The sequence below is a fragment of the Megascapheus bottae genome, chromosome 8, assembly GCF_031878675.1.
Source record: "Megascapheus bottae isolate mThoBot1 chromosome 8, mThoBot2.hap1, whole genome shotgun sequence".
Lineage (NCBI taxonomy): Eukaryota > Metazoa > Chordata > Mammalia > Rodentia > Geomyidae > Megascapheus > Megascapheus bottae.
Genome location: NC_143516.1, coordinates 36,737,606 through 36,752,489, shown reverse-complemented (window position 1 = coordinate 36,752,489; position 14,884 = coordinate 36,737,606). Strand labels below are relative to the sequence as shown.

General features: G+C 36.6%; 1 protein-coding gene across 1 annotated transcript in view; it reads right to left on the bottom strand.

Annotated features, from left to right (window-relative positions):
- The window catches only part of Lama4 (laminin subunit alpha 4), a 132,566-nt gene that overhangs the window by 10,540 nt on the left and 107,142 nt on the right, over positions 1 to 14,884 (bottom strand). Inside the window, exons 26-34 of the mRNA XM_090338257.1 lie at positions 14,380 to 14,522; positions 10,737 to 10,875; positions 10,185 to 10,322; positions 8,458 to 8,591; positions 7,416 to 7,580; positions 6,272 to 6,425; positions 3,520 to 3,707; positions 2,064 to 2,253; positions 1,167 to 1,322 (exon numbers count right to left, since the gene is read on the bottom strand). Of these exons, the coding sequence (XP_090194383.1) occupies positions 1,167 to 1,322; positions 2,064 to 2,253; positions 3,520 to 3,707; positions 6,272 to 6,425; positions 7,416 to 7,580; positions 8,458 to 8,591; positions 10,185 to 10,322; positions 10,737 to 10,875; positions 14,380 to 14,522 (1,407 nt within the window). The remainder of the gene's footprint in view (positions 1 to 1,166; positions 1,323 to 2,063; positions 2,254 to 3,519; positions 3,708 to 6,271; positions 6,426 to 7,415; positions 7,581 to 8,457; positions 8,592 to 10,184; positions 10,323 to 10,736; positions 10,876 to 14,379; positions 14,523 to 14,884) is intronic.

The following is a 14,884-nucleotide window of genomic DNA, read 5'->3' as shown; positions in this document are numbered from 1 at the left end:
GTTAATTTTTCTTCAAGATTAACCGCTAGGGCTGGGCACTGTTGGTTCATGTGTATACTCCTAGCTACTCAGGAGCCTCTGTTCCAGGTATCATGGTTTAAAGCCAGTTTGGGCAAGAAATGTCTGTGAGACTCTCATCTCCAATTAAGCTCCAGAAAATTGGACGTGGAGCTGTGACTCCAAGTGGTAGTGCACTAGTCTTGAGCAAAAGAAGTCAGGGACAGCATCCAGGCCCCGAGTTCAAGTCCCATGACTTACCAAAAAAAATTACAGAATAATAGCTGGGTCCTAGATTGCTAATGGTGATGAGAGCTAGCAAAGTTCTTAAATCTGTTATAATTAACAGTAGAAAACCTGCGTTTCTGGCCTTATTAGCTGTAGTTGAGAATTTATCATGCTTCAGGACATAAAAACTTGGGCTATATTGGATAATGAATTTCATTCTGTGTTTGGAAATCTTTAAAATTATAATTCAAACAAAGTTCTTTTGAATTATTATGTGATGCTAGTTTTTGCTTTATATGCATTAATGGATTTCAGAAGTATACTATAAACACTTTGTGTTACAATCAAATACATATTAAAAATCTTATTGCTTTGATAAATTCCTTTCATTGCTAAATATGTTTAAAGCTGACATATTTTTAGTTTTTAAATTACAAAATGATATTTCTGACTACATTCTCACTTCTCTCCCAGGGTACTTACAATCCTTATATAATTGTACATTATAATTATAATATTATACTCTATAATATTATAATATTACAATATTTTACCCTATAAATGATGTATGTGAAAGAAACACAAATGCATTTATGGACTGACCTGAAACATTACCTTTTTTAACTCAGTAATCTACTGGAATAACTTGTTTTCTGGTGCTGATATCTGTTTAAATTAGAACTATAGATACTTGCAGAAGAAATAAGAGCCTCTAGAGCAATGAATTTTCATGATAATTTATGCTTCTGAAACATTGTTTTTCCCCTTTTACTTCTATCTTAAAACCAAAAGAAGACTACTGACTCTGTAATGCTTCAGGGCAAGCAGATAGCCTGCAGGTAACACTTACTGTGATGTTTCATCTCTAGTAAAACTACACTTTTACTTTTGCTAGTTTCTTAAACTGTAAAAACCTGGCCTGAATTAAGTGATTTGTTTACCTGGACATTTTTCACAGCTCTTCCGGGAGCGACTCCTCCCAAATAAATAGGACCCTTGATTTTCCAGGCAGCTCTAGTTGGAGGAAGACTTTCTTCTAGGACTCTCAAACCATCTATGACCAGCCGGCCACTACTCTTTTCTTGAACAAATATCACCTGGATGAAGAGAAGGTACAGGTCAGATACCTTCCAAAATTGGGCTAAAGGCCATGTTCTTTTTCCTCTAATCACGTGATCACAATGCTTGTTGTGATAAACCAGTTCATGGAATGTGCTTCCAACTCTGAAAGTTAGTGTCTCTCTTCTGCCTCGTAAACTTCTTGCAAAGAAACGCCAGAAACATCAGAAATCCTGTCCTTTGTTGTAAATTATCACTAGGCCAATCTTGCTTTTTTTTTTCTTTCTTTTTTTTTTCATTGGCAAGTTTTTCTGGCTCACTTTGTATTTTTACTATGCATTTTCTGACCTCTAGAAAGAATGATTTAAAACAACCAGTGTAATTTCTAAATTCAGTTTATATTTAGCAAGGTTCTCTGTGAATCTCTTCCTGTTTCCAGCTTGAGTACTTGGAATATCGAGGTGCCTCTTTTGCAATAGCCTATCTTCCTCATTTATTCACTTCGAATCTCCCACAGCACAAACCCAAGGGAATTTAGTAATAATTGTTGAAAAAGTGAGAACCTATAAACATTGGAAAACATTAAGGAAAAAATCATTACAAATCAAATTTCTGTTTGTGTTCAATTATGTTGGTTAAAATGATCACATGCAAACTGTGCATCTTTTTTTAAAGTGTCAAGATTTTTCACAAGAAAGTTTACTCAGCAGCAGAATATTAAAATGGATGTTTGTATAGCTACATTGCAATGTTGGAGTTACTCTCTGCCTTCAGCTTACATCATGCCACAAGCCATCATTGTATTTCTCTTGGCTTCTTATCTTCAGTTTCTTCTGACCAACATTAAACATGAAAACCAAGCGACCATGGGCTAGGAAGAGCGTCATGAAGTCATTCTCTTCTTGATCTGAGACGTAGAAAATCATCCCATGAGAGGAACGAGTTTTCAGACGAATAGAAAATTGAGCTCTGGTAAATGAAATGAAAAAGCTCACTGTAAGTAAAATAGGACTGAGAATAATCTTTAATTTCTCAAGGTAGTACAGTGATAAGGATAGATAAATAGTAAATAGTAATAAATATTATAAGTGATAGGGACAAATAAATAAGTAGCTTTTCTAATGAGGCAGAATTACTTGTAATTATACCTTAGCATTATTAGTGAACATTGGAAAAACATGTAACTTCTCTGTACATCAGGGATATATTCTACAATTAAGGAAGCGTTTTCCTAGTTAGGGATTTTTATTGTGTATCACTTGGAAAAATATGGCTGCAAGTTAGTAAAATTCTGCATTTTTAAAATACCTATTTGTGCAGACAATATACCAGTGAATATGCATGAATAGAAATATATTACCTAAATTACAGATTCAAATTTTTCCCATTAAAAATGAACTGATGAATATTACCATGTTAAAGTATCCACACAAAGGTTAGAAATATGTATGCAAAGAAACTTTCCTCTCTTTGGCTCTAGATATGGGTAAAGTATATTTCTAATGTGATTACTTCTACATTTCTTCCTAAAAAACACAAAATATTGGTTCTTCCTAATCAGCCTTCCAATTTGAAAGCTTTCCAGATTCCACATTGAAAGCACTACATAAGACTTACATATGAGTTTTGGGGCACAGAAACTATAAGAATGAATCATTCATACTATTTTTTTTAATATTGTGGGTTTTTTTTTCTTTTCTTTTTTTTTGGTACTGGAGATCAAACCCAGAATGTTGCACTTGCTAAATAAGTGCATTGCTACTGAGCTACATCTAAGCCCATTAATACCATAGACTAACTTGAATTTTGTGAAGTGGCAAGGAGAAATGAGAAGTGTGAGACGGCAGGAGGGAGGGCCACAAGTACATTTGTAATTTCAGTGTTGTTTCTTGATCAGCAGTTTGGATGCATACCACTCACAATCTGAAAGCAATTTCTTGGGAGAGGACAGGTGATATAAAGGTCAGATGCAAAGGTCCTACGCTGAGTCTTAGAAACTTGGGCCCCCTTGGTAAACTCCTGGAAGAATGTATTTTGGATTTCTTACATCTGGGAAGAAATCAGAACATAATTTTTTGGAAAGCAATGATGGTAGATTATTTAATATATGTTTTATGATAAAGAAATGAGTTTGAGGTGGCACGGGAAGGCAAGATCATAGGACAAAACATGAGATGTGGAAAGCAAGGATGGAGCAGGGAACTTGGTCTCTGGGAACACAGTATGGTGCTTCACCTTTCACCAAAGTCTCCTTTTAAATGTTCAAACTCTTGGCGGCTGTTGGCTGTCCCTCCATATTGGTAGGCATGCTCTATTGCTCTTGGCCTGTTGGAGAGGTGGCAGTGGGAGTCTTTTGGAGTATTCTGTTCTAGAAATTTCAGGCCAACAGGATCCCAGGAAGGTGCATCTTGACTTTTCTCTCCCTACGAAAAGAAGAAATAGAGGAAAATAAGGGATACAAGTAATATAATGAAAATTAATTTGTGATATCCTCACCACGTATAGTAATAAACTAAAGAACACAGTAGGCATTGTATATTTTCCATTTATAAAATAGTAGGTATTCCTCATTGCTTTATCACCAAATAAGTAAATATTTGCTCTTTTTTCATATATTTTTATTGTAATTAACAGAAGGGTTACATGATATTTGCCAGATAGATGGTGCATTAATTCCCATACATTGATACCCTTTCACATGTCTTGGTCCCCATTTCCCTCCCCCCACCCCCACCCCTCATCTTGTTTTCCCCCATTCCCTATCCAATTTCAAATAACAAAATACAAATATATCCGATATATCAGGTAACAAAGTGAGATACTGTAACAATATGAGATAACCAAGGGATTTGCTCTTATAAGCAAAAGAGAGCAGTAATTGCAGCAGGAATAACAAAATCACAACAGCCACAAAGCATATTAATAAAGCCAAAATTCTAATCTGTGGTTGTAAAGCAGAGTTAAATTGAAGCTGTATCTATAACTACTCTATCACAAATTAAGTGAACACCCTAAATAATAATGAAAAATGAAAAAGATAGAAATAAAGCAACCCCACGTCAACAAAACTCTCATATAGACATGCACCTGTCTCGATATGCCATTGCTTCCTGTCATAGTTACCTTTGGGAAAATAATTTAATTCTTGAATGTATTCTAAAGATTTATTCAGCAATGAAAGATTTATGAAGAAGATTATTTACATGCAAAAAGGAGAAAACTGGCTAAATGAATTTTAATAAATATAAAAATGGAATATTAGGATATGATCCCCCAAATCAATTATTATCATCTCAATCCATTAACACAACCTTGAAAAAAGTTTCAACTAGAGGCCACAGTTTTTTGAATATCTATTTAATCTGTATCAAAATAGTCTTTCAACATAGGTCTCATTGGGCAGATAAAAGTTGAGTGAGTCTAGTAGATGCTTCCTATGCAAATATTTGGGGGAAGAGTAGAGACGGAGGAAAGCTTAAGCAATGAAAGCTGTTGACTACTATGAGGGTGGAGGGGACACAAAAAGAGCAATAAAGGAGATTAAGCTAACTATAGTATAGTATATTCATATGTAAAATACCATGGTGAAAGCCCTTTTCCCAATTAATATACATTCAGAAATGAAGGACAGAAATTATCTGTTGGGAGGCAGGTGTCAGTGGGAGAGGAGAAAGCAAACAGGGAGGTGAATATAATTGAAGTACTTAATATAGGTATCAAAGTAGAACCATGAAAACTGCTGAAATTGTTTTAAGAAGCAGGAGAGGGGATGAGGGAGTGCAATGGAAAGGGTGGAATTTATCATGGTATCTGTTACACTTGCATGGAAAGATCAAAATAAACACCTATACAACTAATATATGGTAATGAAAATTTTATGGGAACATCTTAAGTTAGAAAAGGCACGTGGCTTGAAATAGCCAAGAGGATGGTCTGAGGAGAAGATAAGGAGAAGGGTGAGTGGCGTGGGTAAGTGGAAGGAGATGGACTCAGAGGAGAGGTGTACTGATCACACAGGGGCTGTCATGAATTAAGACTAGGGTTTTTGCTCTAAATCAAGTGTGGGGGCAGTCTGGTTCGAGGAAGGACAGGATTTGGTTTGTGTTTACTCGGCTTTGGATGCTCGTTGTGAGTAGAATGCCAAAGAGAATAGAATCCTTTGTCGATTATAAAAGAGACTCGGATGTGATATGATGGTAACTTGGGCAAGGATAGTAATATGGACATGTGAGTGCATAGCTAATAGTGCACCATGATTTTGGGCGAGGAGGGGTTCACTGAAAGAATGAGATGAAATTAGGGGTTTCACTTGTGATGGAACCAAATAACATGCATGCTGGGAGTAATAAATGAGAGAGGAGCAGTGAGAGAATATTTTTAAGATTCACTATTTTTGAGGGCAGGTAGGTACAGCTGATGTCACAGATAACCTGTACCTGTGAGTGGCTGAAGTGAAGGTCACAGAGGAAGGAGAACAAAGATGGCAAATGTTAATAACTTCCATGATGGTGACAAAAGTCTGGGAGAATTACATGGAAACAAGTGATATTAGAGTACTGGACTACTAAATTAGACATAGAAAGTACAAGTATGAATTGCTCAGAACAGAACAGTTCATAACCACTCTTATGAAAAGCAGTTGGAAACAGAGGTAAACAGCTGATTCATAGTATTTCTCAGAGAACAAGGGAGGGAGTGGCATTACCCAAAAAGAAATGTACTCATTACCTGATTTACTTAACTGTAACCCTTCTGTACATCGCCTTTATAATAACGTAAGAAATTAAAACATAGTTGGCACAGTGGAACAAATGTATTTCTCAGGAGCAAGAATGGATGCAACCAACCTGGTGAATTGGACATTCTCAATGCTGCCAGAATCCTGTCTTTCACATGTACACAGTTTTGAGTGAGACAAAGTTCCATAAAGCTACCCTGTTCTTTGAATAGGATGGAGTCAGGAAATTTGCGGGGTGTTATCTTTGACCTTTCCATTCTGACTTGCCTTAGGTTTTGCAGAATTCTTTCCTTTTTTGTGAAGGAGAAGCAATGGGGAGGTCTCCACGGGACATTCGTAAAGAGAAATGTGGACTTTTTCAGAGTACTGCTGGAAATCCTCCACTTCCACATCTCTATCCAACCTGTGTTTGGAACAGAGAAAAATGATGGTAATCAAAGAACGCTGGCAGTGGAGATTTGTGTGCAAGAGTAGGGGCTGACCTCACTTCTGGATCTAAAAATCCTTCAAATTATTATCCAGAGTTAACTAACAGCCATGTGCCTGGCCCTATACATTCTGACTGATGGATCTCCTTTTCCTCAGCACTCTCTGGATGACTGTGACTCTGTCTCAGTTTCTTGTCTCTGTCAAATTCCTCTAATGCCTTTTGGCATTCTTAAGGAACACCAGTGTTAAGGACCTAGAATAATGGCTTTGTTTAAAGTTATATACTAAATCAGCAAGACTTTCTTAAACTTTGTACAGAGATTTTAGTATCTACTCTATTGTATACCCTTAAAAATAAGCCTGAAAACAATTATGAAATCATGAAAACTAATATTTTATAGTATGTGACAGACCAAGTACTACGCAAGATGCTTTAAGTACTAAGAGTCTACTACTCTTACTTGCCTTTTTCAGATAATAAAATGAAGGCTTATACAGCTACAATTATGAAGAAATTAAATTGCAGAAAAAATTACACCTGAACTCAAGCATGTCAGTTGCTCAATTACATATATGTTCTTAATTATTACCTGTTGCCTTCAATAATTTTCATAGCACTTTACCTATTTTCTTTTTGTATGTGCTGGTTCTGGGACTTGAACTCAGCATCTGGCTTCTAACCCTGAGATCTTTGGACCAAGGATAGTGTCTACTACTTGAGCCACAGAACCACATCTGGACTTTGATGAGTCGTTTCTTGGAGATACGAGTCTCATGGATTTTCCTGCTTGGGCTGGCTTTGAACCATGATCTTCAGTCCTCAAACCATCTGAGTAGCTAGGCTAACAGGCGTGAGTCACCAGAGTCTGGCTTTCGAGTCCTCTATCTTAATAATGAACAAATTTTCACTACTGTCTCGATCCTTCTAAATCACACAGATTCATTAATAATAAAAGTATGATACCTGGCAAAGTAGGCATTACTTATGCAGCCGGTGAAATTAGCATACTGGGGACTGAAGGGTGAGCCACCAAAGTAAAATTTCTTTTCTCCTGCTGGAGGCTGTTCTGCTTTCCCTTTGGTAAGATTCTTATTCACAAGTCTGTTTTGATCTACAATCAATTCATATCTGCAAAAGAATCAGCATCTTTACATACAACCCAGAAACCATTTCACCTTGAGTTCGCTTCTAGCTTGGATAAGCATATTTTCTCACAAAACTGAAATAAAACATTTGATTAATGAACAAAGACTTCAGTCAGACTCTTCGTGAGCAGGATAAAATGGTTGAATATGTCTATATGTAAGGAAGAGTCTCCTAACCAAGACCGGAAATCCACAGAGGAAAGAAGTTCATGACTAATGTTTTTTTTTTTTTTTTTATGGAAAGAAAATGAGCATTCCTCATGGTGATCATTTAATCCCATTTGTGGGGGAATGCTTGTGTTGCCAAGCATATTGAATGGTTTTGGAAATGGAGGCTAGAAAAATCCCACTGCTGTTTGCTTTTTGCTGGAGTGCTTCCTCAGAAAGGGACACAGAGTAACAGCACCTTAGAGTGCAGGTTTCTTCCTAGTTTGGATTTTAATTGTGACAAAGGAATTAGAGATACATTTATAGCTTTTAAAACGTAGCCATCTATGTAGCCTCCTCCAGGGTTTGATTCAAAATCTGACTAAGGGTAGTAATGGCTGAGCTGCTCCTTGGGGAAGCATCCCACACTTCATTCTGTGAACAGGGTCAAGGAGATGATAAGACATTTTACTGAAAATGAACCTCTTTATTTTTCCATTGAGTGACTTTAAGGTGATTTATTTGGCATGCCTTGAAAATCCAGGGCATTTTTTTCAAGGGGGAGTGGGGAAAACAGCCTGTTTCCCTTCTACTACAATTTTGACTGCCTGAAAAGCAATAGGAGAGCTTCTTTGTGGGAGCAGAATCTGGCAGGATTCCTATCCTACACATATAAACGTAAGGTGGGAAGGACCCCAAATGAGGAGCTATACCTTGTGGGTGAGATAGAGGCAATGATGAAGTGGGCCAGCCCATCATTCAGTTGCTTTTCTGCCAACTGGACCTTGATTCCCTTCACATCCATGATGACAGTTCCATTGCCCAGTGCGATGGAAAACACTTCCGACTGCAACGCAAGCACAGGTGATTAGGAAAGGGATAAAGTGTGGACTCCTTTTTAATATTGGCTTTATGGAAGAAACACAGTGTATAGGAAATTTGCTTGCATAATTTTTGCTTTGAATAACAATAAAACATCTACTTTTGCTTATAAGACAGTTTCCAAGGGAAAAGAAAATGTTCTATAATTTGAACTGCAAGGTGTGGGCAGTCTTCTCCTGCGGAGAGTTGTCCCAATTTCAATGACTTTCCTAGCCTGCATATTTCTATTCATTAGTTAAAGGAAAATAAGTCTCCTGGAGGATATAATTAGGTGACCATGGCAAAAGTTAATTTGTTAGTTTGGACTCTTTAAATACTTCCTGCCCCCAATCTTTAGAGACAGGAGAGAAATTTCAAAAGGCAGAAATTATTTCTTTTTATGAATCTGTTCACTGCTTGTCTTAAAACATTGGCAAATGATACATTTGCTTTTCTTTCCAATTTCCTCTTGAATTCTATCCAAAACAGACTTAACTTTTTATGAACAAAAAGTATTATTTAACTTACCAGATTAATGTTAAGGCAGTTTTAGGGGCAGAAAAATCCTAGTAAATGCTTTCTATATACTCTCACAGATGCTACCAATTTAAGTGAAACCCGATGTAAATATGGGATACAGGTAATGAGTATAAAAAATAAATATCTAGGTATATATTGGTGATGACCTTTTCAGTATATCAGTTGGCTCTTAGCATCATCAGATCTTATTTTATTTTTGTAATAACAGTCTTGCAATGAGAGCTCAAATGTTCCATAGTAAGTTCAGGAAATGGGAAATGTGTAAGCTCTTTCTATTTTATACGTTAAATCACACATGCATTTGTGTTTAATGTGCAAATAGAGGTTTTAAACATTTTTGGTGAACTTCATAAAATAATATTTTAAAATGTATAAAACAAAAATACAGGAATGGGAAAGAAACAAAGTGTATTGAAGTGTAGTTTTTAAACTATTAAAACAACAAATCTATGATACACACACACACACACACACATATAATTTTGAGATAGGGTCTCCGTCTATAGCTTAGGCTGACCTCTAATTCTCTGTTCTCCTGTTTCAGTCCCCTGAGTACTGAGATTATAAGCATTAACCATGATACCAGGCCTAAATCTCTTTATTCAGACATTAAATAGTAAGATTTAGTAGAGGATCTAATAGAAATGAAAGTAGAAATGAGAAAATAAGATATTTTCAGATGTCTGTGACAAATTTTAATGTGAAACAAAAATATTAGCAATTTTTTAAATGACAGGGTCATAGGAACTGCTAATACTACTGTGTTGCCATATTATATCAAAGAAGATGATAAATTTAAGCTACAGAAAATAGAGATATAATTTTTCTATCCAAGTCACAGACACTTTGATTTCCAGGCATGACCTCTGGGGTATATCTACAGATTCTACAGATCCTGTTATATCTAATACTATATAGTGCCTAAAATAAGACATTCTCTGTTCCAGAATCAAAGTCTTTGCCTAAACTCATTTGTTACTGTGCAAAACTTATTTTTAATACACGAAAATTTTCACAGGAATCAAAATCAAATACTTACCCCTGAAGCATAATAGAATAGTAAGCCATTTGGTTGTAAAGTTCGGAAACTAAAGCCTCCTTCAAAGCCATCAAAGAAGGATATTTTCTGAACTGAAGAAATGTAGCTTTGACCATTGAAATATGCTCTGCGAGATATCTGTGCAACAACAAGTTGAATACAGTGTAATTTGTATAATTACCAAATGCTTATAAAGCCAATTACTCATAAAAAGGGGTTTTCCCTGATAATTTCTAGAAAAGTAAGTTTTGTTTTCATTTGTATTTGATTTTGGATTTGGGGCATAGAAGCCTTTCTTTTACACTCCTCTACCAGAGGAGATTTCAAGTTGTTGTCTCTTTCCTTTAACCCCAGTGATCAATCACTTCGAAGTTGCCTTTCTGGTCTTCTAATGCCTGCCACAAAGCCTTTCCAGCTTATTTTTCTTTCTGCTGGTACCACAAAGCACCCCAAGAAGTGGCTAACATCTCAGAGAAAGCAAAAAGGGCTTTACCAACTAATGAAAGCTTTGTTTCATTTATTAAAAGTTTTTTTTAACTAAATAGAACTTACAAGAGAGTCTTCTGGGCACCCATAACCAACTCCCAAAGTTTCTGTCTGCTCCAGTAAATTGAAATCTTTCTTTTGGAACTGGAAGCCCTTCATGCATCCTCTGAAGTTTACATCCAGGAGAAGGTGTGCATTTAGCATCCTGGGGAAAAAAAAGAATCGGTCTTCACTGATGTAGCCAGGATGATAAGGTTAACCTGCCCATGAAGGTTATAAAGTTTGAGTTTATTTCTAATTATTTATAAAAGCTTTATGATCATTCATATTTCCATACTCTTCTCTGAAAAGAATAAACAATGTCAAATTTTCCTGTATAGAAGTATCTTAAGTCTAGACAACTTACAGTTCTTAAAAATTTTAACTTGTATTGTTAGGTTATTTTTATAATGACTCATTTGTTATAACTATTTTGCTGCTGGATCAGCAGAAGAAGGAAGAAATTCTTTATCCTTAAGATTGGATGGCATCCTGTCTGATACTACAATCCCAGTACTCCTCCATGCTACGTAATGATTCTCTGGAGCATGTTGCATATTGAATGAATGTGAAGTTGATTTTGAACTTATTCCAACAGCTTCAGTGTACCTATGATGAACACTGACTAACTTAACAGCCGTGCTGTGTTCTGCTCCGATCAGATTACATCTGGAAGATGGTGTTAATTGACACACTAGAGTGTGCATAAAGGTGAACATGATGAATGGTTAAAGCTGTCATGTGAAGAATAATAAAAGACCCCATAGAGCAAAAACAATCTTTAGCAGAAAGGACAGCTCTGGAGGAATATCAATGACAAACTTCAAACTCTACTACAAATCTATAGTCATAAAAACAGGTTGGCACTGGCAGAAGAACAGGCCTGCAGACCAATGGAATAAAAGTGAAGACCCAGCGATGGACCTATAGTTCTATAGACACTTAATCTTTGATAAGGGAGCCAAAAAATTGGCTGGAAGAAAGACAGCCACTTCAACACATGGTGCTGTCAGAACTGGCTAAACACCTGTAGAAAACTAAAGCTGGGACCGTATTTGTCACCCTGCACAAGAATCGACTCCACCAAAAAAAAAAAAAAAAAAAAGAATCGACTTCAAATGGATCAAATACCTTGAGATAAAAGCAGATACCCTGAAAGCTTTACAAGAAGAAATAGCAGACACACTTGGCATAGGTTGAAACTGGCTCAATAAAGGCCCAGAAACATAACGCATCAAAGAAAGGCTGGACAAAAGGGACTGTATTAAACTACAGAGCTTCTCTAAGGCAAAAGACATAGGTAGTAAGATAAACAGAAAGCCCACTGAATGGGAGAAGATCTTTACTAGCCATACAATAGGCCAGAGTCACATATCTAAAACATATCTACAGCTTCAAAAACTAAATCTCTTAAAAACAAATCTGCAAAGAAACAACCATCCCATTAAAAGACAGGGTAAAAACAGAGAGATTTCTCTGAAGATGAAATAAGAATGGCCAACAGACACATAAAGAAATGTTGGACATCTCTGGCAATAAAATAAATGCAAATCAAAACAGCTTTGAGATTCCCACTTGCCCCAGTCAGAGTGGCCATTATCAAGAAATCCAGTAACAACAGATGCTGGTGAAGATGTGGCCAGAAGGGAATGCTAGTACACTGTTGGTGGTAGTGTAAACTCTTTCAGCCACTCTGGAAAGCAGTATGGTAATTCCTCAAAACACTAAACATAGAGCTCCCCTATGACCCAGCAATCCCACTCCTTGGCATTTACCCAAATGTCCAGAAACAAGGCCATACTAAACTTACTGGCACGACCATGTTCATTGCAGCATTATTTACCACAGCTAAGGTATGGAACCAACCCAGATGCCCCTCATTTATAATAATTAGTTTAGGTCTAGAATTTTCCTAGCAGAGGAGAACAATAGCTCAAAAACTATGTGCATATGGCCATAGAGGATGAGCCTAAGCGAAATGAACTCCAGGATAGGGAAACAAAACATCTATCGTTGTTGGTGTTGTTTTCAATGTACTATGTATGGTTATATTCCATGTTGTTGTTGTATCTGGCAAATACATTTACTTGCTTTTATGAGTCAGGGAAGGGAAAGGGAAAAACATGATGTGACAAGGACAAAGAGTGAACCCGTGTAACAGCAATGTTCACAGAACAATATGTTAGAAATGAATTTTACAACTTGAGAGGGAGTGGGGGGAGGGAAAGTGGGAGAAAATCATGGGAAGGGGAAACAATGTGCAAGAAGTAATGTACTCACTACCTCATGAATGTAACTGTAACCCCATTTAAAAAATAACAAAAAACTCCCATATGATATGGTTGAGGGGCTGAAGCAGGAGCTCACTTTGCAAAGGAAGTTGGGAAGACTTCTTTAGATATGAAACGCTGAAACAAGATGACTGGATGGTGCTGGTTTTGACTCAAGATAAAGAAAATATTTGGGGGCCGGGAGTTTGGCCTAGTGGTAGAATGCTTGCCTAGCATGCACGAAGACCTGGGTTCGATTCCTCGGTACCACATACATAGAAAAAAGCTGGAAGTGGTGCTGAGGCTCAAGTGGTAGAGCTCTAGCCTTGAGAAAGTCCAAGGACAGTGCTCAGGCCCTGAGCTCAAGCCCAGGACTGGCCAAAAAAAAAAGATAAAGAAAATATTTATAATAATTGAAGTTATTAAATACAGAACTTCTGTCTCCTGAATTAAATATGTACACATGATAAATTCATTTAAACATAGTGGTATTCTGTAATGGATGAGGGGATGGATTTCATCAGAAATTCTCAAACTTGGTTGTACAGTAAATCACTTGACTTTTATTATTCTATTGTATTTTGTTTTATTTTGATTGTGGGACTTGAACTCTGGGCCTGGGCACTGTCTCTGAGCTCTTCAGCTCAAGGCTACCTCCCTACTTTTTGAGCCACAGCACTACCTCTGGTTTTCTGGTGGTTAATTGGAGATAACAGTCTCACAGACTTTTTTTAGTGCCCGAGCTGGCTTTGAACCGTGATCCTCAGGTCTCAGTCTCCTGAGTAGCTAGGATTACAGATATGAACCACTACACCTAACTACAATTTTTATTTTTTTTTAACTACACTTTGGGCTTTACCCTAGAAAAAATAGAATTTCTAGAAATTGGTCATATACAATAGCATTTATAAAGCTCTTTGGATTGTGCTATCAAAAACCACTTGACTGGATTATTTTAAAGTTACCTTTAAATTTTAAGGCTCTCTGGTTCTATGACTATAATATGAGTTGATAATTTGAATACAATAGAAAAGTGTTTCATTGTACTGACAGAAGCCACAAGCCCTTTCAATAAATTTTAAAAATAAGTTTAAGACTCAAACAAAATACATACATTTTGCTTTTCTGGTTGAAGGGAAATGTTGCATTAGACTATGTTCTTTTTTCTTATAGTCTATGTTCTAAGAGGAATTAACTAGAGAGATCTGTGTATTACATGCATGAGATTTGAATTTAAGAACAGCGTAGGAATTTCCTGCAGAGAGTCTAGGGGTGCATGTGTCTGCCCCTATGCACATGTATAAAAGTAGCAAGTAACCCTGTTTCTAAGCTTCTCCACTTACTGAGTATTCATTAGTACAGCATGAAGAATAAACAGCTACTTAACACAAAGGCCTTACCTGGAGTGTAAAATTTCAGGGGGAGCACCTCCAATGTATATATCTGTGAAAGGTATTTTCATCCTTTCATTATCCATACTCTTGACATGGCGTCTGTCAACTACCAAAATCATTTTCTTATCATTGTGGTAAATGATTGAGATCTGTGAGAAATAATATGAAGTTCTTGAAGACGTGTATATTTTAATTATTTCACATCTGTGTGTTTGTTCACAAAATAGGGAACAAATTTTATTTTCTGATTCATGGACATGACCATTTTGGCTCTTATAACTACGACTCATACTCTCTGGGGAAGAAGAGGCAGTAAGAAACCAATAGTGAGACCTATGGTTGTCCATGTCTCTTTTGAGGCTATCCCAGAAGGAACTAGAGCAGGTGCTTACTTCTTTGTTGCAGTACAATTGACATGTGAAGAATTGCACATACTTAATGAATAGGGTCTCGATTTTTCTCAGGGCTGTTTTGAACAGTGATCCTTTTATTTCGGCTTCTCGTGAAGATT